General features: G+C 47.3%; 1 protein-coding gene across 2 annotated transcripts; it reads left to right on the forward strand.

The window, feature by feature from the left end:
* Nucleotides 1–10,246: 10,246 nt before the first annotated feature.
* On the forward strand, nucleotides 10,247–16,789 carry LOC114283437 (uncharacterized). 2 transcript variants are annotated; one of them, XM_082903722.1, is made up of 6 exons: nucleotides 10,247–10,514; nucleotides 13,786–14,079; nucleotides 14,230–14,392; nucleotides 14,479–14,720; nucleotides 16,292–16,513; nucleotides 16,603–16,789. In XM_082903722.1, the coding sequence occupies exons 3-6, from the start codon at nucleotides 14,239–14,241 to the stop codon at nucleotides 16,750–16,752; spliced, it is 768 nt and encodes a 255-aa protein (XP_082759848.1). In that variant the 5' UTR covers nucleotides 10,247–10,514; nucleotides 13,786–14,079; nucleotides 14,230–14,238; the 3' UTR covers nucleotides 16,753–16,789. The 2 variants fall into 2 exon arrangements, with proteins under 2 accessions (XP_082759848.1, XP_082759849.1); XM_082903723.1 differs by lacking the exon at nucleotides 13,786–14,079.
* Nucleotides 16,790–20,000: the final 3,211 nt, after the last annotated feature.

Genomic DNA, 20,000 nt, shown 5'->3' on the forward strand with positions numbered 1-20,000 from the left:
CAAGGCCGTGGCATGACATGCTTGCCAAGGCCGGGGCATGGCAAGCTGCTGGCCAAGGTCGTGGCATGGCACGCTGCTGGCCAAGGCCGGGGCATGGCACGCTGCTGGCCATGGCCGTGGCATGACAAGCTTGCCAAGGCCGGGGCATGGCATGTTGCTGGCCAAGGCTTTGGCATGCCATGCTGCTGGCCAAGGCCGTGGCATGACATGCTGCTGGCCAAGGCCGTGGCATGACATGCTGGCCAAGGCCGGGGCATGGCATGCTGCTGGCCAAGGCCGGGGCATGGCATGCTGCTGGCCAAGGCCGTGGCATGACATGCTTGCCAAGGCCAGGGCATGGCATGCTGCTGGCAAAGGCTTTGGCATGCCATGTTGCTGGCCAAGGCTGTGGCATGGCATGCTGGCCTAGGCCAACGTTCCACCGCCACCAGCGCGGGCCGCCACTCGACGCATCCCGTGCTTGGCTATGTAGTTTCGATGCCACAAACCAAGCGATGGCATGTGCCAAGCGCCCGCCTAGGCATAGGCGTGGCCTGTGGCCTGGCCATGCTGGCCAGCCTTAAGGGAGGTGCCCCCCCCCCTTATAATAGCCTGTTAAGCCCTTTTCAATCTGGCAGGAGGAAACATCAACCATGTTCGAGGAGTCATAATGGGGTTTTTTAAAAAAGTAATGGTTGTTTGCCAAAACTTTCAACATGAAAGTTGTAGGAAATAATTTAATACACCATAAAAAAAATTATAAAAAAATATTTGGCCACCGGAAATATTTTATTTTAATTTATTCCGATTTTAATACTTAAAAATAATAAAAATTACTAAAAATACTCAAAAAATTCTAGAAAAATTCCAACAATTATAAGATGAGGCACTAGTAATTATAGTAATTTTTTTAATTATTTTTTTATTTTTTATTTATTTTATTATAATTTTTATGAGTAAATAAATAATTAGAAAGCCCGATGAACGTGCAAAAACTCTTAGAGAAACCGAGCAAGCATCGGATAGCTCGAATGCAAATAACAAACGCAACAGGCAACTTCCGAGGGACATACTTTTCCCAACAAGCTTCCACTGGGGAAAGCACTAGCAACGTGTTCGCAAGTCAAAGGCAACCAAACGGCTATTACCCGAGGGACATGCATTTCGCAAGGCAACATATACGTAAGTCAAAGCCAAACCAAATGGCAATTACACGAGGGACAGGATTGCTTGCCAAGGGCGTGGCATGCGATGTTCTAGCCCAAGGCCAAGGCACGCCACGCTGCGGGACAAGGCCGTGGCAAGACATGCGGCTGGCCTTGGCCTTGTCATGGCATGCTGCTGGCTTTGGCTGGGCTGCGTTGGCCTTGGCATGGAATGTTGCTGGCTTCGGATGGGTTGCCTTGGCCTTGGCCTTGGCCTTGGCCTTGGAATGGCATGCTGCTGGCCTTGGTCGTGGCATGGCATGCTGCTGGCCTTGGCCGTGGCATGGCATGCTGCTGGCCTTGGCCTAGGCATGGCAAGCGGCTGGCTTTGGCTGGCCTGCCTTGGCCGTGGCATGGCATGCTGTTGGCCTTGGCCTTGGCATGGCATGCTGCTGGCTTTGGCTGGGCTGCCTTGGCCGTGGCATGGCATGCTGCTGGCCTTGGCCTTGGCATGGCATGCTGCTGGCTTTGGCTGGGCTGCCTTCGCCGTGGCATGGCATGCTGCTGGCCTTGGCCATGGCATGGCATGCTGCTGGCTTGGGCTGGGCTGCCTTGGCCGTGGCATGGCATGCGGCTGGCCTTGGCCTTGGCATGGCATGCTGCTGGCTTTGGCTGGGCTGCCTTGGCCGTGGCATGGCATGCCGCTGGCCTTGGCCTTGGCATGGCATGCTGCTGGCTTTGGCTGGGCTGCCTTGCCCGTGGCATCGCATGCTGCTGGCCTTGGCCTTGGCATGGCATGCTGCAGGCTTTGGCTGGGCTGCCTTGGCCGTGGCATGGCATGCTGCTGGCCTTGGCCATGGCATGGCATGCTGCTGGCTTGGGCTGGGCTGCCTGGGCCGTGGCATGGCATGCCGCTGGCCTAGGCCTTGGCATGGCATGCTGCTGGCTTTGCCTGGGCTGCCTCGGCCGTGGCATGGCATGCTGCTGGCCTTGGCCTTGGCATGGCATGCTGCTGGCTTTGGCTGGGCTTCCTTCGCCGTGGCATGGCATGCTGCTGGCCTAGGCCATGGCATGGCATGCTGCTGGCTTTGGCTGGCCTGCCTTGGCCGTGGCATGGCATGCTGCTGGCCTTGGCCTTGGCATGGCATGCTGCTGGCTTTGGCTGGGCAGCCTTGGCCGTGGCATGGCATGCTGCTGGCCTTGGCCTTGGCATGGCATGCTGCTGGCTTTGGCTGGGCTGCCTTGGCCGTGGCGTGGCATGCTGCTGGCCTTGGCCATGGCATGGCATGCTGCTGGCTTGGGCTGGGCTGCCTTGGCCGTGGCCTGGCATGCTGCTGGCCTAGGCCTTGGCATGGCATGCTGCTGGCTTTGGCTGGGCTGCCTTGGCCGTGGCATGGCGTGCTGCTGGCCTTGGCCTTGGCATGGCATGCTGCTGGCTTTGGCTGGGCTGCCTTGGCCGTGGCATCGCATGCGGCTGGCCTTGTCCTTGGCATGGCATGCTGCTGGCTTTGGCTGGCCTGCCTTGGCCGTGGCATGGCATGCTGCTGGCCTAGGCCTTGGCATGGCATGCTGCTGGCTTTTGCTGGGCTGCCTTGGCCGTGGCATGGCGTGCTGCTGGCCTTGGCCTTGGCATGGCATGCTGCTGGCTTTGGCTGGGCTGCCTTGGCCGTGGCATCGCATGCGGCTGGCCTTGTCCTTGGCATGGCATGCTGCTGGCTTTGGCTGGCCTGCCTTGGCCGTGGCATGGCATGCTGCTGGCCTTGGCCTTGGCATGGCATGCTGCTGGCTTTGGCTGGGCTGCCTTGGCCGTGGCATGGCATCCTGCTGTCCTTGGCCATGGCATGGCATGCTGCTGGCTTGGGCTGGGCTGCCTTGGCCGTGGCATGGCATGCTGCTGGCCTAGGCCTTGGCATGGCATGCTGCTGGCTTTGGCTGGGCTGGCTTGGCCATGGCATGGCATGCTGCTGGCCTAGGCCATGGCATGGCATGCTGCTGGGTTTGGCTGGCCTGCCTTGGCCGTGGCATGGCATGCTGCTGGCCTTGGCCTTGGCATGGCATGCTGCTGGCTTTGGCTGGGCTGCCTTGGCCGTGGCATGGCATGCTGCTGGCCTTGGCCTTGGCATGGCATGCTGCTGGCTTTTGCTGGGCTGCCTTGGCCGTGGCATCGCATGCGGCTGGCCTTGAACTTTGCATGGCATGCTGCTGGCTTTGGCTGGCCTGCCTTGGCCGTGGCATGGCATGCTGCTGGCCTTGGCCTTGGCATGGCATGCTGCTGGCTTTGGCTGGGCTGCCTTGGCCGTGGCATGGCATGCTGCTGGCCTTGGCCATGGCATGGCATGCTGCTGGCTTGGGCTGGGATGCCTTGGCCGTGGCATGGCATGCTGCTTGCCTAGGCCTTGGCATGCCATGCTGCTGGCTTTGGCTGGGCTGCCTTGGCCGTGGCATGGCATGCTGCTGGCCTTGGCCTTGGCATGGCATGCTGCTGGCTTTGGGTGGGCTGCCTAGGCCGGGGCATGGCATGCTGCTGGCCTTGGCCATGGCATGGCATGCTGCTGACTTGGGCTGGGCTGCCTTGGCCGTGGCATGGCTTGCGGCTGGCCTTGGCCTTGGCATGGCAAGCTGCTGGCTTTGGCTGGGCTGCCTTGGTGGTGGCATGGCATGCCGCTGGCCTTCGCCTTGGCATGGCATGCTGCTGGCTTTGGCTGGGCTGCCTTGGCCGGGGCATGGCATGCTGCTGGCCTTGGCCATGGCATGGCATGCTGCTGGCTTGGGCTGGGCTGCCTTGGCCGTGGCATGGCATGCTGCTGGCCTAGGCCTTGGCATGGCATGCTGCTGGCATTGGCTGGGCTGCCTTGGCCGTGGCATGGCATGCTGCTGGCCTTGGCCTTGGCATGGCATGCTGCTGGCTTTGGCTGGGCTGCCTTGGCCGTGGCATGGCATGGTGCTGGCCTTGGCCATGGCATGGCATGCTGCTGGCTTGGGCTGGGCTGCCTTGGCCGTGGCATGGCATGCGGCTGGCCTTGGCCCGGGCATTGCATGCTGCTGGCTTTGGCTGGGCTGCCTTGGCCGTGGCATGGCATGCAGCTGGCCTTGGCCATGGCATGGCATGCTGCTGGCTTGGGCTGGGCTGCCTTGGCCGTGGCATGGCATGCTGCTGGCCTAGGCCTTGGCATGGCATGCTGCTGGCTTTGGCTGGGCTGCCTTGGCCGTGGCATGGCATGCTGCTGGCCTTGGCCTTGGCATGGCATGCTGCTGGCTTTGGCTGGGCTGCCTTGGCCGTGGCATGGCATGCTGCTGGCCTTGGCCATGGCATGGCATGCTGCTGGCTTGGGCGGGGCTGCCTTGGCCGTGGCATGGCATGCGGCTAGCCTTGGCCTTGGCATGGCATGCTGCTGGCTTTGGCTGGGCTGCCTTGGCAGTGGCATGCCATGCTGCTGTCCTTGGCCATGGCATGGCATGCTGCTGGCTTGGGCTGGGCTGCCTTGGCCGTGGCATGGCATGCTGCTGGCCTAGGCCTTGGCATGGCATGCTGCTGGCTTCGGCTGGGCTGCCTTGGCCGTGGCATGGCATGCGGCTGGCCTTGGCCATGGCATGGCATGCTGCTGGCTTTGGCTGGGCTGCCTTGGCCGTGGCATGGCATGCCGCTGGCCTTGGCCTTGGCATGGCATGGTGCTGGCATTGGCTGGGCTGCCTTGGCCGTGGCATGGCATGCTGCTGGCCTTGGCCATGGCATGGCATGCTGCTGGCTTTGGCTGGGCTGCGTTGGCCGGGGCATGGCATGCTGCTGGCCTTGGCCATGGCATGGCATGCTGCTGGCTTGGGCTGGGCTGCCTTGGCCGTGGCATGGCATGCTGCTGGCCTAGGCCTTGGCATGGCATGCTGCTGGCATTGGCTGGGCTGCCTTGGCCGTGGCATGGCATGCTGCTGGCCTTGGCCTTGGCATGGCATGCTGCTGGCTTTGGCTGGGCTGCCTTGGCCGTGGCATGGCATGGTGCTGGCCTTGGCCATGGCATGGCATGCTGCTGGCTTGGGCTGGGCTGCCTTGGCCGTGGCATGGCATGCGGCTGGCCTTGGCCCGGGCATGGCATGCTGCTGGCTTTGGCTGGGCTGCCTTGGCCGTGGCATGGCATGCAGCTGGCCTTGCCCATGGCATGGCATGCTGCTGGCTTGGGCTGGGCTGCCTTGGCCGTGGCATGGCATGCTGCTGGCCTAGGCCTTGGCATGGCATGCTGCTGGCTTCGGCTGGGCTGCCTTGGCCGTGGCATGGCTTGCTGCTGGCCTTGGCCTTGGCATGGCATGCTGCTGGCTTTGGCTGGGCTGCCTTGGCCGTGGCATGGCATGCTGCTGGCCTTGGCCATGGCATGGCATGCTGCTGGCTTGGGCGGGGCTGCCTTGGCCGTGGCATGGCATGCGGCTGGCCTTGGCCTTGGCATGGCATGCTGCTGGCTTTGGCTGGGCTGCCTTGGCTGTGGCATGCCGTGCTGCTGTCCTTGGCCATGGCATGGCATGCTGCTGGCTTGGGCTGGGCTGCCTTGGCCGTGGCATGGCATGCTGCTGGCCTAGGCCTTGGCATGGCATGCTGCTGGCTTCGGCTGGGCTGCCTTGGCCGTGGCATGGCATGCGGCTGGCCTTGGCCATGGCATGGCATGCTGCTGGCTTTGGCTGGGCTGCCTTGGCCGTGGCATGGCATGCCGCTGGCCTTGGCCTTGGCATGGCATGGTGCTGGCATTGGCTGGGCTGCCTTGGCCGTGGCATGGCATGCTGCTGGCCTTGGCCATGGCATGGCATGCTGCTGGCTTTGGCTGGGCTGCCTTGGCCGTGGCATGGCATGGTGCTGGCCTTGGCCATGGCATGGCATGCTGCTGGCTTGGGCTGGGCTGCCTTGGCCGTGGCATGGCATGCGGCTGGCCTTGGCCCGGGCATGGCATGCTGCTGGCTTTGGCTGGGCTGCCTTGGCCGTGGCATGGCATCCAGCTGGCCTTGGCCATGGCATGGCATGCTGCTGGCTTGGGCTGGGCTGCCTTGGCCGTGGCATGGCATGCTGCTGGCCTAGGCCTTGGCATGGCATGCTGCTGGCTTTGGCTGGGCTGGCTTGGCCGTGGCATGGCATGCTGCTGGCCTTGGCCTTGGCATGGCATGCTGCTGGCTTTAGCTGGGCTGCCTTGGCCGTGGCATGGCATGCTGCTGGCCTTGGCCATGGCATGGCATGCTGCTGGCTTGGGCGGGGCTGCCTTGGCCGTGGCATGGCATGCGGCTGGCCTTGGCCTTGGCATGGCATGCTGCTGGCTTTGGCTGGGCTGCCTTGGCTGTGGCATGGCATGCTGCTGGCCTTGGCCATGGCATGGCATGCTGCTGGCTTGGGCTGGGCTGCCTTGGCCGTGGCATGGCATGCTGCTGGCCTAGGCCTTGGCATGGCATGCTGCTGGCTTCGGCTGGGCTGCCTTGGCCGTGGCATGCCAGGCTGCTGGCCTTGGCCATGGCATGGCATGCTGCTGGGTTTGGCTGGCCTGCCTTGGCCGTGGCATGGCATGCTGCTGGCCTTGGCCATGGCATGGCATGCTGCTGGCTTGGGCGGGGCTGCCTTGGCCGTGGCATGGCATGCGGCTGGCCTTGGCCTTGGCATGGCATGCTGCTGGCTTTGGCTGGGCTGCCTTGGCTGTGGCATGCCATGCTGCTGTCCTTGGCCATGGCATGGCATGCTGCTGGCTTGGGCTGGGCTGCCTTGGCCGTGGCATGGCATGCTGCTGGCCTAGGCCTTGGCATGGCATGCTGCTGGCTTCGGCTGGGCTGCCTTGGCCGTGGCATGGCATGCGGCTGGCCTTGGCCATGGCATGGCATGCTGCTGGCTTTGGCTGGGCTGCCTTGGCCGTGGCATGGCATGCCGCTGGCCTTGGCCTTGGCATGGCATGGTGCTGGCATTGGCTGGGCTGCCTTGGCCGTGGCATGGCATGCTGCTGGCCTTGGCCATGGCATGGCATGCTGCTGGCTTTGGCTGGGCTGCCTTGGCCGTGGCATGGCATGGTGCTGGCCTTGGCCATGGCATGGCATGCTGCTGGCTTGGGCTGGGCTGCCTTGGCCGTGGCATGGCATGCGGCTGGCCTTGGCCCGGGCATGGCATGCTGCTGGCTTTGGCTGGGCTGCCTTGGCCGTGGCATGGCATGCAGCTGGCCTTGGCCATGGCATGGCATGCTGCTGGCTTGGGCTGGGCTGCCTTGGCCGTGGCATGGCATGCTGCTGGCCTAGGCCTTGGCATGGCATGCTGCTGGCTTTGGCTGGGCTGGCTTGGCCGTGGCATGGCATGCTGCTGGCCTTGGCCTTGGCATGGCATGCTGCTGGCTTTGGCTGGGCTGCCTTGGCCGTGGCATGGCATGCTGCTGGCCTTGGCCATGGCATGGCATGCTGCTGGCTTGGGCGGGGCTGCCTTGGCCGTGGCATGGCATGCGGCTGGCCTTGGCCTTGGCATGGCATGCTGCTGGCTTTGGCTGGGCTGCCTTGGCTGTGGCATGGCATGCTGCTGGCCTTGGCCATGGCATGGCATGCTGCTGGCTTGGGCTGGGCTGCCTTGGCCGTGGCATGGCATGCTGCTGGCCTAGGCCTTGGCATGGCATGCTGCTGGCTTCGGCTAGGCTGCCTTGGCCGTGGCATGCCAGGCTGCTGGCCTTGGCCATGGCATGGCATGCTGCTGGGTTTGGCTGGCCTGCCTTGGCCGTGGCATGGCATGCTGCTGGCCTTGGCCTTGGCATGGCATGCTGCTGGCTTTGGCTGGGCTGCCTTGGCGGTGGCATGGCATGCTGCTGGCCTTGGCCTTGGCATGGCATGCTGCTAGCTTTGGCTGGGCTGCCTTGGCCGTGGCATGGCATGCTGTTGGCCTTGGCCTTGGCATGGCATGCTGCTGGCTTTGGCTGGGCTGCCTTGGCCGTGGCATGGCATGCGGCTGGCCTTGGCCATGGCATGGCATGCTGCTGGCTTGGGCTGGGCTGCCTTGGCCGTGGCATGGCATGCGGCTGGCCTTGGCCTTGGCATGGCATGCTGCTGGCTTTGGCTGGGCTGCCTTGGCCGTGGCATGGCATGCCGCTGGCCTTGGCCTTGGCATGGCATGGTGCTGGCTTTGGCTGGGCTGCCTTGGCCGTGGCATGGCATGCTGCTGGCCTTGGCCATGGCATGGCATGCTGCTGGCTTGGGCTGGGCTACCTTGGCCGTGGCATGGCATGCTGCTGGCCTAGGCCTTGGCATGGCATGCTGCTGGCTTTGGCTGGGCTGCCTTGGCCGTGGCATGGCATGCTGCTGGTCTTGGCCATGGCATGGCATGCTGCTGGCTTTGGCTGGGCTGCCTTGGCCGGGGCATGGCATGCTGCTGGCCTTGGCCTTGGCATGGCATGCTGCTGGCTTTGGCTGGGCTGCCTTGGCCGTGGCATGGCATGCTGCTGGCCTTGGCCTTGGCATGGCATGCTGCTGGCTTTGGCTGGGCTGCGTTCGCCGTGGCATGCCATGCTGCTGGCCTTGGCCTTGGGGCTGGGCTGTCTTGGCTGCGGTTCTTATCACTAGACATGCGTTGCGTGCGAAGGCGTGCGCGACCATGCGCGCAACACGCGCACCCTGGTCAAAAGACCACGCGCGCGGTATTCGCACACACTACAACAAAAAAGGTCTATGGTGACGAAAACGCGTGACGAAAAAATATTTCGTCTCCAAATATGCATGTTTTAGTGATGAAAATAAGATTTCGTCTCCAATTGTACTATTTTTAGAGACGAAAACCAAATTTCGTCACCCAATGCTTAAAATCACATAAAACAATAGGTGACGAAAAATTTATTCGTCTCTAAATTTTATTTTTCGTCACAAAACAATTTCCCACCCTTGGAAAATTTGGCGGAAGATTTGGTGCCATTTTGGAGACGAAATTTTTCGTCACCATTGTAAAAAATTTTAGAGAGGAAATAATTTCGTCTCTAAATGTATTATTTTTAGAGAGGAAAACCAAAATTTGCCACCAAATGCTTAAAATCAATAAAAAATAAAATTGAACCATAGATATCTCTCTCTGTCACTCCCTCACCCATATATCTCCGTCACACCGTCTATTCATCTTTATCGCATCGGTCAACCCGCACGTCACCGGCCGGTGCTCTCTACAAGAGGTCTCTCTCTCTTTCTCTCTCTAGCTCTCACTCCATGTTTTCGCCTCACTCTCTCTACCCTGCCATCTGCTCGCTTTTCTGAGCTCTTTCTTCTCTATTCTCACTTTTCCAACCTCCGTCCCCCCCTTCTCTATTTCGCTATCCCCGTTCTCGTCTCTCACTTTCGTAACTCGTTTTTCCCAAATTTGAACCCGAATTTGTTGGATGCTTCGCTACCTGCGTCCTCCTCACTTGGTTTTTCTCGAACCCTAACTTGGTTTTTCCCATAAATACAACAAAAGTAACCTATGGTGACGAAAAGTAGTGAAGAAAATAAATTTCGTCTCTAAATAAGAACAATTCGTGACGAATTATAAAATTTTGTCACATATAATAAAAAATAAAAATAATAAGTGATGAAATTTATTTTCGTTAATAAATACATCTTTTTAGGTGAGGAAAAATAATGTTTCGTTATCAAAGGTTTTTCCCACTAATTTTTTTTTGTGGCACCAAAATTTTAAAACTTTTGATAAGAACAAAATTTGTCATTAATTATAAAATTATTAGTGAGGAATATATTTTCGTCACCATTAATTTTACATTTAAAAAAAAAAACTTGATTTTAAATATTTTAAGATTATTTGGTAAGAAATATATTTTCGTTACTAATAATTTTTAATATTTTGAGACCTTTTAGTGAGGAAATTATTTTGTCACTAATTTTGGATAGAAAATTTTGACAAATTAGATTGTAATGAAAAAAAATAAACTACTCATTTTTTCTCCTTTTTTTTTTTGTGTGTGTTTTTTAGTTTGCCTTTTATATCTCTCTCTCACTACAATAAATTACAAATTTGGTAACTAAAAAATTTCATAAAATACCTAAATTTATTTTTTGGTGAGAATACTTTCACATTACTACCCAATTATGATTTATTTTTATTTTTTTTCATATCTTTCTATGTCTTTACATGCACCAAAATTAAGCGCCAAATTTTTTTGATTTAGCGCCTAAATTGAATAATATCAAAATTTCAGTCCAGACTTGTCATCTCCTCGATTACAACTTTGTGCCCTAATCTATCTATAGTTCCTTCACAAAGCTGTAACAGAGCTGTAACAGAGAACCATCGTGAGTTCATACTCCACCGTGAGGACGGTTCATCCACCACCGGGAGTTCATCCTCCATCGTCAGGACGGTTCGTCCTCCACACCGTGAGTTCATCCTGCACCGACATCAAGCTACAGCACAACCGTGAGTTCCAGGTCAGTTTGTTGTCTCTCTTTCTCTTTCTCTACCCCTCTCTCTCTGTTCAGGTCTCTGGGTTTCTCATTCTCTACCTTTCACTTTTCTGGATTTTAATTTGGGAAAAAAATATATAAAATAGAATGATTAACATGTTCTGTATTCTAATTATGATATTCATATTCTACCCAATATAATCATTGAAGTGAATGAGTTGGTGATTCTACACACAGTAAAGTCTCATGCTTCTTATTATGGGTCTACTAGGTGTTTGATAAAATGCCACAATGGCTAATTTTTTCTTCATTGTTTTGTTTATTTTTTTATTTTATTTTTGTTGAGCAGCAGGATTACTAGACTTGAGCGTCTAAGTTGGCCAAAATTTTCTGATCTATATCCAATGGAAAAATGATGTCTTTATGTGTAACGATGTATGTTTGATTGGTACACATTTTTTTTATACCATGCAATGAAGAACCATAACTATATAAAGTATAAGTGAGAAAATAAAGTTGAATTAGGATATACTCCTCTCTTCTTTGTTAGGTGTTTCTGTTGGGTAGGTGTTCAATATTAGATGTACCAGTAACCTCACATCTTTTACCGTTGGTGTATCATATGTGTCTAAGGTGCATTAGATGCTTTTGTGACCATGTAACATAGTTGAGTTTGATCTTGTGAAGTGTTTTTTGATAACTCAGTATCTGGCCCATTGATATTATGAAGTGTTTACGTTATACTAGTTTGATTGCTAATCGAACTTGCCGTTTCTATTTTTCAAATTCGTCATATGAGGAAGCATTTATTTGACATGGCTCAAGCTCCTACATGGTGAGGTGACTGGGTGGATAGGTCACCAGCTAAACTATCAGACCAACTGATCAGAATGCACATATTTAAGTTAATTAGGTGAATATAAACAAAAATGCATTTGAAAAATAATTAAGAAATGAAAATTGATATATACTTGAAAAAATATAACAATTCAAATTCGTCATTAGTCAATCGATGTGAACATTCACAGATAATGAAGTGTGTTATATTTCAGTCTACATATAATTGTTTATTTTCATATATATTGTATTTTGCATTTGCGACATGTAAAAAGTTGACATTATTATTCTACACTACTAAAGATGGTCTTAGAGATATGTAAACATAGAACCAATCATGTATACATATTTCTTTGCAAGTTATAAAGCCTATTTGCAAGAATTTGAGTACCATATTGGTTACGCAATTCAAGTTCCAAAAAAAAAAAAAATATTGGTTCTGCAATTTAATTTTGTTTGTATTGGGATAACCAAATGAAAACTGACTCACCAGGCCACTAACCGTCCCGACCCTAATGGAAATGATTTGAGAGTTTTTTAAGGTAGGATGGGCATTTAGATGAAAATGAAATGAAAAACTTGAAAGTAATTAGACAATGTTAGGGAATGGTAATCCGGTTCCATCCCAATTATACCCAATTATACCGTGATAAATATATATTTAGTATTGATGGATCATATAAATGATCTTTACAAAAAAAAAAAAAATCTCCTATTCTATGTAGTCCATATGATGCACCTCTTTTTTCTTTTCTTTGCCCAAAAAATCTTGCATTTTCAATATTAAACTTAGCATTGATATGTACTAAGATAGAAAAATAAGGATCATGAACAACTCTCTTCAATACGCAAAGTGTTATCCAAATAACTTACTGATTGATTGGAAATGCTACCAGACCAACTGAATTAAGGACATTTGAATTCTTCAAAATTCCCTTACAAACACACTATTACAAAAATCTGTAAAAGCTTATATCAAATAGGATGAAATAGACAAGGCGGTCTGGGGTGGGAGAGTGGTCTAATAGATAAGATTGCTTATCAAAATAACATTCACTAAACATATATATTTTTGATATCAAAATAGCATTTACTATATATGAATAAAGTAAGACAAGGGAAGGGTGTGGCATGGAGTAAAGTCTTCCCTTCTCCTTCCTATTTGTGTATATAGACTTGTAATTTTGAAAATTTTGTAAAGTGGTGTGACAGCTTCATGAAGATCATTATGGATGAGTTGACCCCCCTTTTGCCATGCCTTCATTGTATTTTAGCAAACTCTCATCTTCCCTTTTGGTAGTGGAATGAATATTCATCCAATCAATGGGATTTCATATAATCTTGGTGTCTCTTTAACAAACTTTCACAAATTATTATAGCATAAAAGAAACATTTTAAATTATCTCAATGGAAGAGATGCACTACAAAACCCAACTAAACACATAGTGAGAGATTAGAGGACCATTGAGGAGCAAATGGCCCCAACATGTCTTCAGACTATTAGGACAAGATTAGGGGGAAGTGCCCTAGTGTGGGGAGTCTACTGTTGGGACAATCAAGGCAAATCCACTGCCCTCAAAATTCTGAAAGCAAAAAACATCAAAGAGGAAATGGAATAGATAGACACCTTTGTCCCATGTGCAACACTTTGGGTTTTGAGAGAGCAACCTTCCAAAAATCCCTAACTCCTTTGTGCCCTTCTCTCACCCTTTTATCATTTCTTTATCTTTACAAGAGCTAAAGGAAGAAAGTGGGAAGCACAAGCAAGCATCAACTTGTGGTCCAATTTAATGTATTTTATGGAATTATTTTTTTTTTATTAATTTACTTTAAAATTTTATGTTAGAATTTTTTGGTGTAATTTTTGTTTATTGTATATGGAGTAGAAATAGATAAACAAGAAAAATGTGATTATTTGCAAAACAAAATTTCCCCTTTTGGACCATAAATCTAACAACTTTTCCTAACATATATAACTATTACATTCGTCTTTTTTCTTTTCGCATTTCTTTCCTTACTTAAATGCTACATTTGGGTACCATATTTAACTGCATTTTACTCGTGGTAAATCAAAGTCTATTGCAATCTTATAAATCTAATTTGGATGTTAGACTGTCAAAGGTTTAAGTGGCAATACACATCACAGATTTTGAGCTCATACAAATTGAACTATAAAATTATCATGATGTTGCTTTCCAAAAATACATGGTTCACATGATGAGTAATGTTTTTGAGTACTTTTGTCACGTGCCAAGTTTATATTTTGTACCTTTTGGATTATGGTTTGGCGACAAGTTTGCTAGAAACATTTGATCTATTTTGGTATGACAAGTTTACGTAAAGTACCTTTCAATTAAGGTGTTTTGGATATTTTGGGATTATGTTTTTCTTCTTTTATTTAATGGTGAATAAATATATTGTCAATATTTTCCAATTAAAGTTGAATTATGTTATATAGTTGTAGAAAATGGACAAAGGAAAAAGACAATGGCTGAAACCAGGTGATTTGAGAACTAAGAAGCTAACAGAATATGAGAAGCAAAGAAATAAGCGAATCAAGAAGAACTATGAGGTAATGAACAATCTTGGAGTGAAGAATATTACAAATTCTTTGATGAGTGTGGTTTAGCCCAAATGTGCAAATGCAAAGGAAAAGGGAATTAGGGTTGAGGTAGATGATGATGATGAGTATAATCCGTCAGAGAGTGAGAACGATAGTGATAAGGAGTCACTGGGTTCCTTTTATCGCAAGGTATTATATACATTATTTTATATTTGTGTGTGAACATATCTTTTACTATTTAAATATCTTATTCATATATCTTAAATATCATATCTTTTTTTTAAAATATATTTTAACTGTGTTAAATATCTTATTTACTATTCGATTATGTTATTTCAGGAACAAGAGATGCCACCAGGGTTACGTTTACAGCCTCATTCGAGGCCATTAACTCCCACCCCAGAAGAAGTGATGGATCCCCCAGGTCAAGAGATTGGTACCCAATCCTTACCACCTGATAATGTGCAACCTGTGCATGAGGTGATTGCATCTAGCAGTGTTGGTAAGTTTGCAAAGTGTTTATATTCAATTTAAGGTCTAACTTACATTTGTTTACTTATTAACTCAATTAATATTATGTCCTTACAGCATCACATGACAGACGTGGTCGTGGTCCAACACGCGGCATACAAACCCAACGCATTGTCGAGAAAGATGGAAAGATATTGGTTCCTGTACCTGAACAGTTCTGTGCGCCAGTAGGAGATCAAGCGTGTAAGTTGGCCTCCAAGATTGGCATAGAGGTTCGAACGCAATTACCAGACTTGAGCATTTGTAGGTGGAAGAAGGTTCACGATGCTGATAAGAAGCCAATGATCCAACGCTTGGAGGTAATTATTGTCAAGTAAAAGAGGCATGACACATGAAAATTGAAATTGAAACTGAAATTACATGGTAATTATTGCATAGAAATTGAAACTGAAATATAGAAGGTAATTATTGCCTTCTATACTTTTTGAAACTGAAATTGAGGTCATAGATGGAAAGGATTAGAGAAAAATGGTGTAGCATAGGGGTTTAATTCAGTTTGTTGCTCGGTTATGCTCAAGTTTTTGCTTCTTGTGTGAAAGAACTACTCTCTTTGTTAGGGTGATTATAAGAACTTGCTGCTAAACAAGATATTACATGGTAGCATATCAAAGACTTCTAGTTTTGGAAAGAATTTAACGATTAGTAAGAATGCAACTATAACTATGTATTCAGTTTGTATCCTTGCGTAGTGAAACACAATAGAAAATCTAAAAATTTAACTAGTGATGCATATATTAGTAAACACTAATATAACTAGTGATGCCAACAAATAAATAGGGAAGTATTCTTGTTAGTACTAACCAAATCATGGAAACAATAGCTATGAATAGATGGAGGTCATTATATTGGCTTTAGGAAGGTGACAGACAGCAGAGGGTATTTGATTTAATTAGAATAGATGGAGGAAGGAGGCAGAGATCCTTGGTTAGCTGAATCAAGGGTGCCTGAATTGTCCAATTCAGAAACAGATGAATTAGCTAAAACAGGGGCAGTAACTCTAGCATGTTTGATGGGCCACTTTTCACTTGATGAGTTGTGTGATGTAGTAGGCAACCTTATTTTCTGTCAACTGATAAGACTGCTGCATTTTACCAAGATTGATATTATTTTTTTAAATAAGAAAATTGCTCTCTGGTATTAGAACCTCAGGTTTGATAATCAGATTGAAAGCAATACACGATTATGATTCTAAGCTGTTAAAAAGTTGCAAAACAAGTGAAAAACTAGGAAATCAAGAATATTTGTTTACTTGCAACCTGTTTGACCTTGATGTTGGTGTAAGATCCTTCAGTTATGTATACAGGATGTTTGAGGTGCTCCACAATAGATACATCATCAGTGACTTCAAGGCCTTCCCTGCAGATACACTTGAATATCAATCTTTTTATTACAAATAAATTATTAGAAACTTGATAAACTTTAGAACAAGTATCATAATTAGATAGCAATTGTCAGCTCATTACTTGAGTGCACTAGGAAGGTCTTGGCAATATCTTCACAGTAAAAAGCAATATTTACAATAGTATACACTTATGATTCACATATTCTTACTGTTAATGTTTTTCATTACAATATATAATGCCTAGAAAGACATGTAGGACATTTCATGTCCAAGCTTGACATTGAATTTTTAGGTTCCTGTAGACTGTCTAGAAAAACATGAACAACATATTCATCTGTTAACACATCTGTTGCAACTGTTACAACATATAATGCCTGCATATCTAGGAATTAAATTGCAACTGTTAACACATCTGTTAACACATCTGTTGATGCAATCTTTTTTTCTTTGTTGTTTAGTCAGGCTTATTGTTGCTTGTCTGAAATTTAGGTTATTTAACTTATAAAAAAAAATGATTTGATTTTGTAGGATCAGTTTGATCTACAAGGCAATCCGAGTGATGTAGTAAGGACTTTAAACACACAGTTTGGTCGGCGATTGAGTAGCTTCACCTATAGATTGCACAAACAATACAAGCAACTTAAGGATGCAAGAGGGGAGGAGTACGCGAGAAGCCACCCACCTACAAGTGTTACTCTTAATCAATGGACATCTCTAATTGACAAGAAGTGGAATAGTAAAGAATTCATGGTATAATGTTTTATGTTAATTGTCAAAAATTAATTTTCTTCTTACTAATGTTAAGTTTTGTTGTTTTTATTGGTGTTTCAATCGTGTAGGAACAATCACTAACTAATGTGAATAATAGGATGCAAATGAAAACAAAACATAGATGTGGATCAAAATCAATCCCGGTTAGGGTGCACAGCTCGGTGTGTTCTGCTATTTTATTTTATCAGATTAGTAGGCTTTGTTATTTAAATATTTGAAATAACATTAAAAAACAAATGAATCAGATAATTGCAAATGGAGAAGTTTCTGATTTGGCAAAGTTTTACAAGTCCATCCACTATAATTCGAACACACATGAATGGATTTTGTCGGAGAGCCAAGCTAATTATGTATATACAAGGCAATGCATATTAATTTTGATTAAATTATTTATTTGCTTTGTAGGGTAGAATAACTAATAATTGTTCAATTTATTTTAAATTAACAGGACAACATGATAAAGACGCAAGCCGAACACCTTTTGCAGATTGGTGTGATCCCTTTAAGCCAAGAGGAGTTGTCAGTTAAGGTGCTTAAGCCAAGGTCAGGTTATGTGAAAGGACTCGGCTTGAGGCCTTCTTCTTCTATGAAGACTATTGTTGCACCTACTGAAAATAGTGACTATGTTCAACGCCTTGAGATGCAAATAGCACAGCAAAATGAACAAACTGCAAGGTTTCAAAAGTCAGAGAAGAAACAAGGCAAGAAGATACAAAGTATCATAGAGTGTTTGACGCAGAAAGGTATCACGGGAAATTTTGAGAGTGGGGAAAGTTCAAATTTTGATGGACAAGCTTCTTGGTTAGTATATTATGTTTATATGTTAATTTAGTAGAACATTTCTTCTTTAACTAGGGTAGAATAAAAAACTACTTTTGACATTTAGGCACAAGGTCCCGGGAAAATAGTGAAGTATGCATCTAGAGGCCCGAAAAACATCACAAACACCTTGAGATTATCAGAAATTATCATGAACACTTTGGGAGGAATCAACATAAGTTGTGAAAACTTACAGAACAATCATAGGACTCTCGGTTGGAAAACATTTAGGCTTGGAAATAGGCTGTTAGGGAGTAAAATCTTGAAATAGTCGTTAAAAGGCCAAGAAATATCATGAACACCTTGGGAGGAACTAATGTAAGTTGTAAAAATTTACAGAACAAGGACGGTAAAAATTTGGTTTAAAATTTACTTCGAAATTTTTATTTTTTCTCTTCTAGGTTGCATATTAACATATTTAGTGAATGGTTATCTTAACCTTTTGTTGTTGTTGTTGTCTTTTTTTTATTTTTTCTTTTTTAAATGGCAGATTGGAGATGAACGAATTTGATAACCTGCATAGCAAGAGTTTTTTGTTGATATTACCAGACACATCCATCATAGTGTAGTTGTACTTTTTGTTGATATTACCAAACATGTATTTTGACTATGTTATTGTGGGTTATGATTATATTGTGATGGATCTTATCTTTTTGTTGATATTTTATTGAATAGATTAAAATGAACAGGTTTTTGTTGATATTACCAAATGAACAGGTTTTTGTAATGATTTGTAATGGATATTATACTCAGCAGGTTATTAAAATGCACATGTTATTTTGATTGTGTTGTAGTTTTTGATTTTACTAAAATAGATGTTATAGTTTGGATGTTATATATTAATTTCTTGATACTATGAGACATGTATTTTGCTTGGGTTGTTTTATGATAATGAACAGTTTAATTTTATATTGATTTGTATTAGATATTTTATTTAATAGATTATTAAAATATACAAGTATTGTTTATTGAAAAAAATATATAAATTGCAAATATAACCTTCTCAATTTTTAAAATTTATTTATTATTGGCGACGAAAAAAAATTGACATTAAAACTTTCTAATCCCAACAAATAATTTCGTCACACATTCACTATTTCATCACTAAATTAAAATATTTGTTGACAAAAAGTTTTCGTCACTAAAGGGTCTTTTTTTTCCATTTTTTGGTGACGATATTTTTGTCACTAAAAATTTTATTACTATTTTTAATGACGAAATATTTTGTCACCCAAAATAAATATAATAAAATTTTATTTAATTTTGGTGACGAAATGGATGTTATAGGTGACAAAATATTTAACATTTAGTGACGAAATATTTCGTTACCAAATACCAATAATAGGTGACAAAATAAATTTTCGTCACCGGGTACTTTTAGTGACGACGAATTGATGACGAACGTGGTGACGAAATTATTTCGTCACGGATCAATTTGGTGACGAAAATTTCACTATTGGAGACGAAGTGATTTTGTCATTAAAGTACCATTTTGTTGTAGTGACAGGCCACGCTGCCCACGCCGCGGGCATGCCAGGCCAGGCTGCGCTGGCCGGCTGCATGCCAGGCCGCCCAGGCCGTCCACATGCCATGCCGTGCTGCCCAGGCCGGCTGCATGCCAGGCCGCCCAGGCCGTGCGCATGCCATGCCGTGTTGCCCACGCCGCGGGCATGCCAGGCCGACTGCATGCCAGGCCGCCCAGGCCGCCCAGGCCGTGAGCATGCCATGCCGTACTGCCCAAGGCTGCCGCCAAGGCCGTGCCCAGGCCGCCCAAGGCCGCGCCCGAGCTGCCCCAGGCCGCGCCCAGGCCGCCCAGGGCCGCGCCCAGGCCACCCAAGGCCGCGCCCGAGCCGCCCAAGGCCGCGCCCAGGCCGCCCAAGGCCGCGGTCAGGCCGCGGAAGGCCGCCCAAGGCCGCAGCCCAGGCCGCGGTCGAGCCGCAGTGCATGTAACCCAAGGCTGCAGCCCAGGGCGCGCCCAACATGGGGCGTACCTGCCACTGCCTTGCCCTGGGCAAGGGAGGTGCCCCCCCCCCCCCCCCCTTATAATAGCCTGTTAAGCCCTTTTCAATCTGGCAGGAGGAAACATCAACCATGTTCGAGGAGTCATAATGGGGTTTTTTTTAAAAGTAATGGTTTTTTGCCAAAACTTTCAACATGAAAGTTGTAGGAAATAATTTAATACACCATAAAAAAAATTAAAAAATATATTTTTTTACCGAAAATATTTTATTTTAATTTATTTCGATATTAATACTTAAAAATTAATAAAAATTAATAAAAATGGTCAAAAAATTATGGAAAAATTCCCATAATTAAAGGATGATTCACTAGTAATTATAGAAATTATTAAATTATTTTTTTCATTTTTTTTATTTTATTTTGATTTTTTTATGCCAAATAAGGGCTTTAAAAATTCGAAAAGCTCCAGAAAAATTGCAAAAAAATAGGGAATGACATTTAAAATTGATTGTAGTGCATTTTTAATTGTGTTGCACGGTTTGGGTAAGATTATAAAAGAATCATGTTCAAAAAGATCGATCGAGGCGGTGGCATGCCATGGCCTTGGCCTTGGCCTTTGCCCGCGGCCTTGGCCTTGGCCATGCCTTGCACAGGGACTTGGCCTTGCCCACTGCCTTGTCCTTGGCCT

The sequence above is a fragment of the Camellia sinensis genome, chromosome 13 (genome assembly GCF_055761805.1).
Source record: "Camellia sinensis isolate YWXY chromosome 13, ASM5576180v1, whole genome shotgun sequence".
In the NCBI taxonomy this organism is placed as follows: Eukaryota; Viridiplantae; Streptophyta; class Magnoliopsida; order Ericales; family Theaceae; genus Camellia; species Camellia sinensis.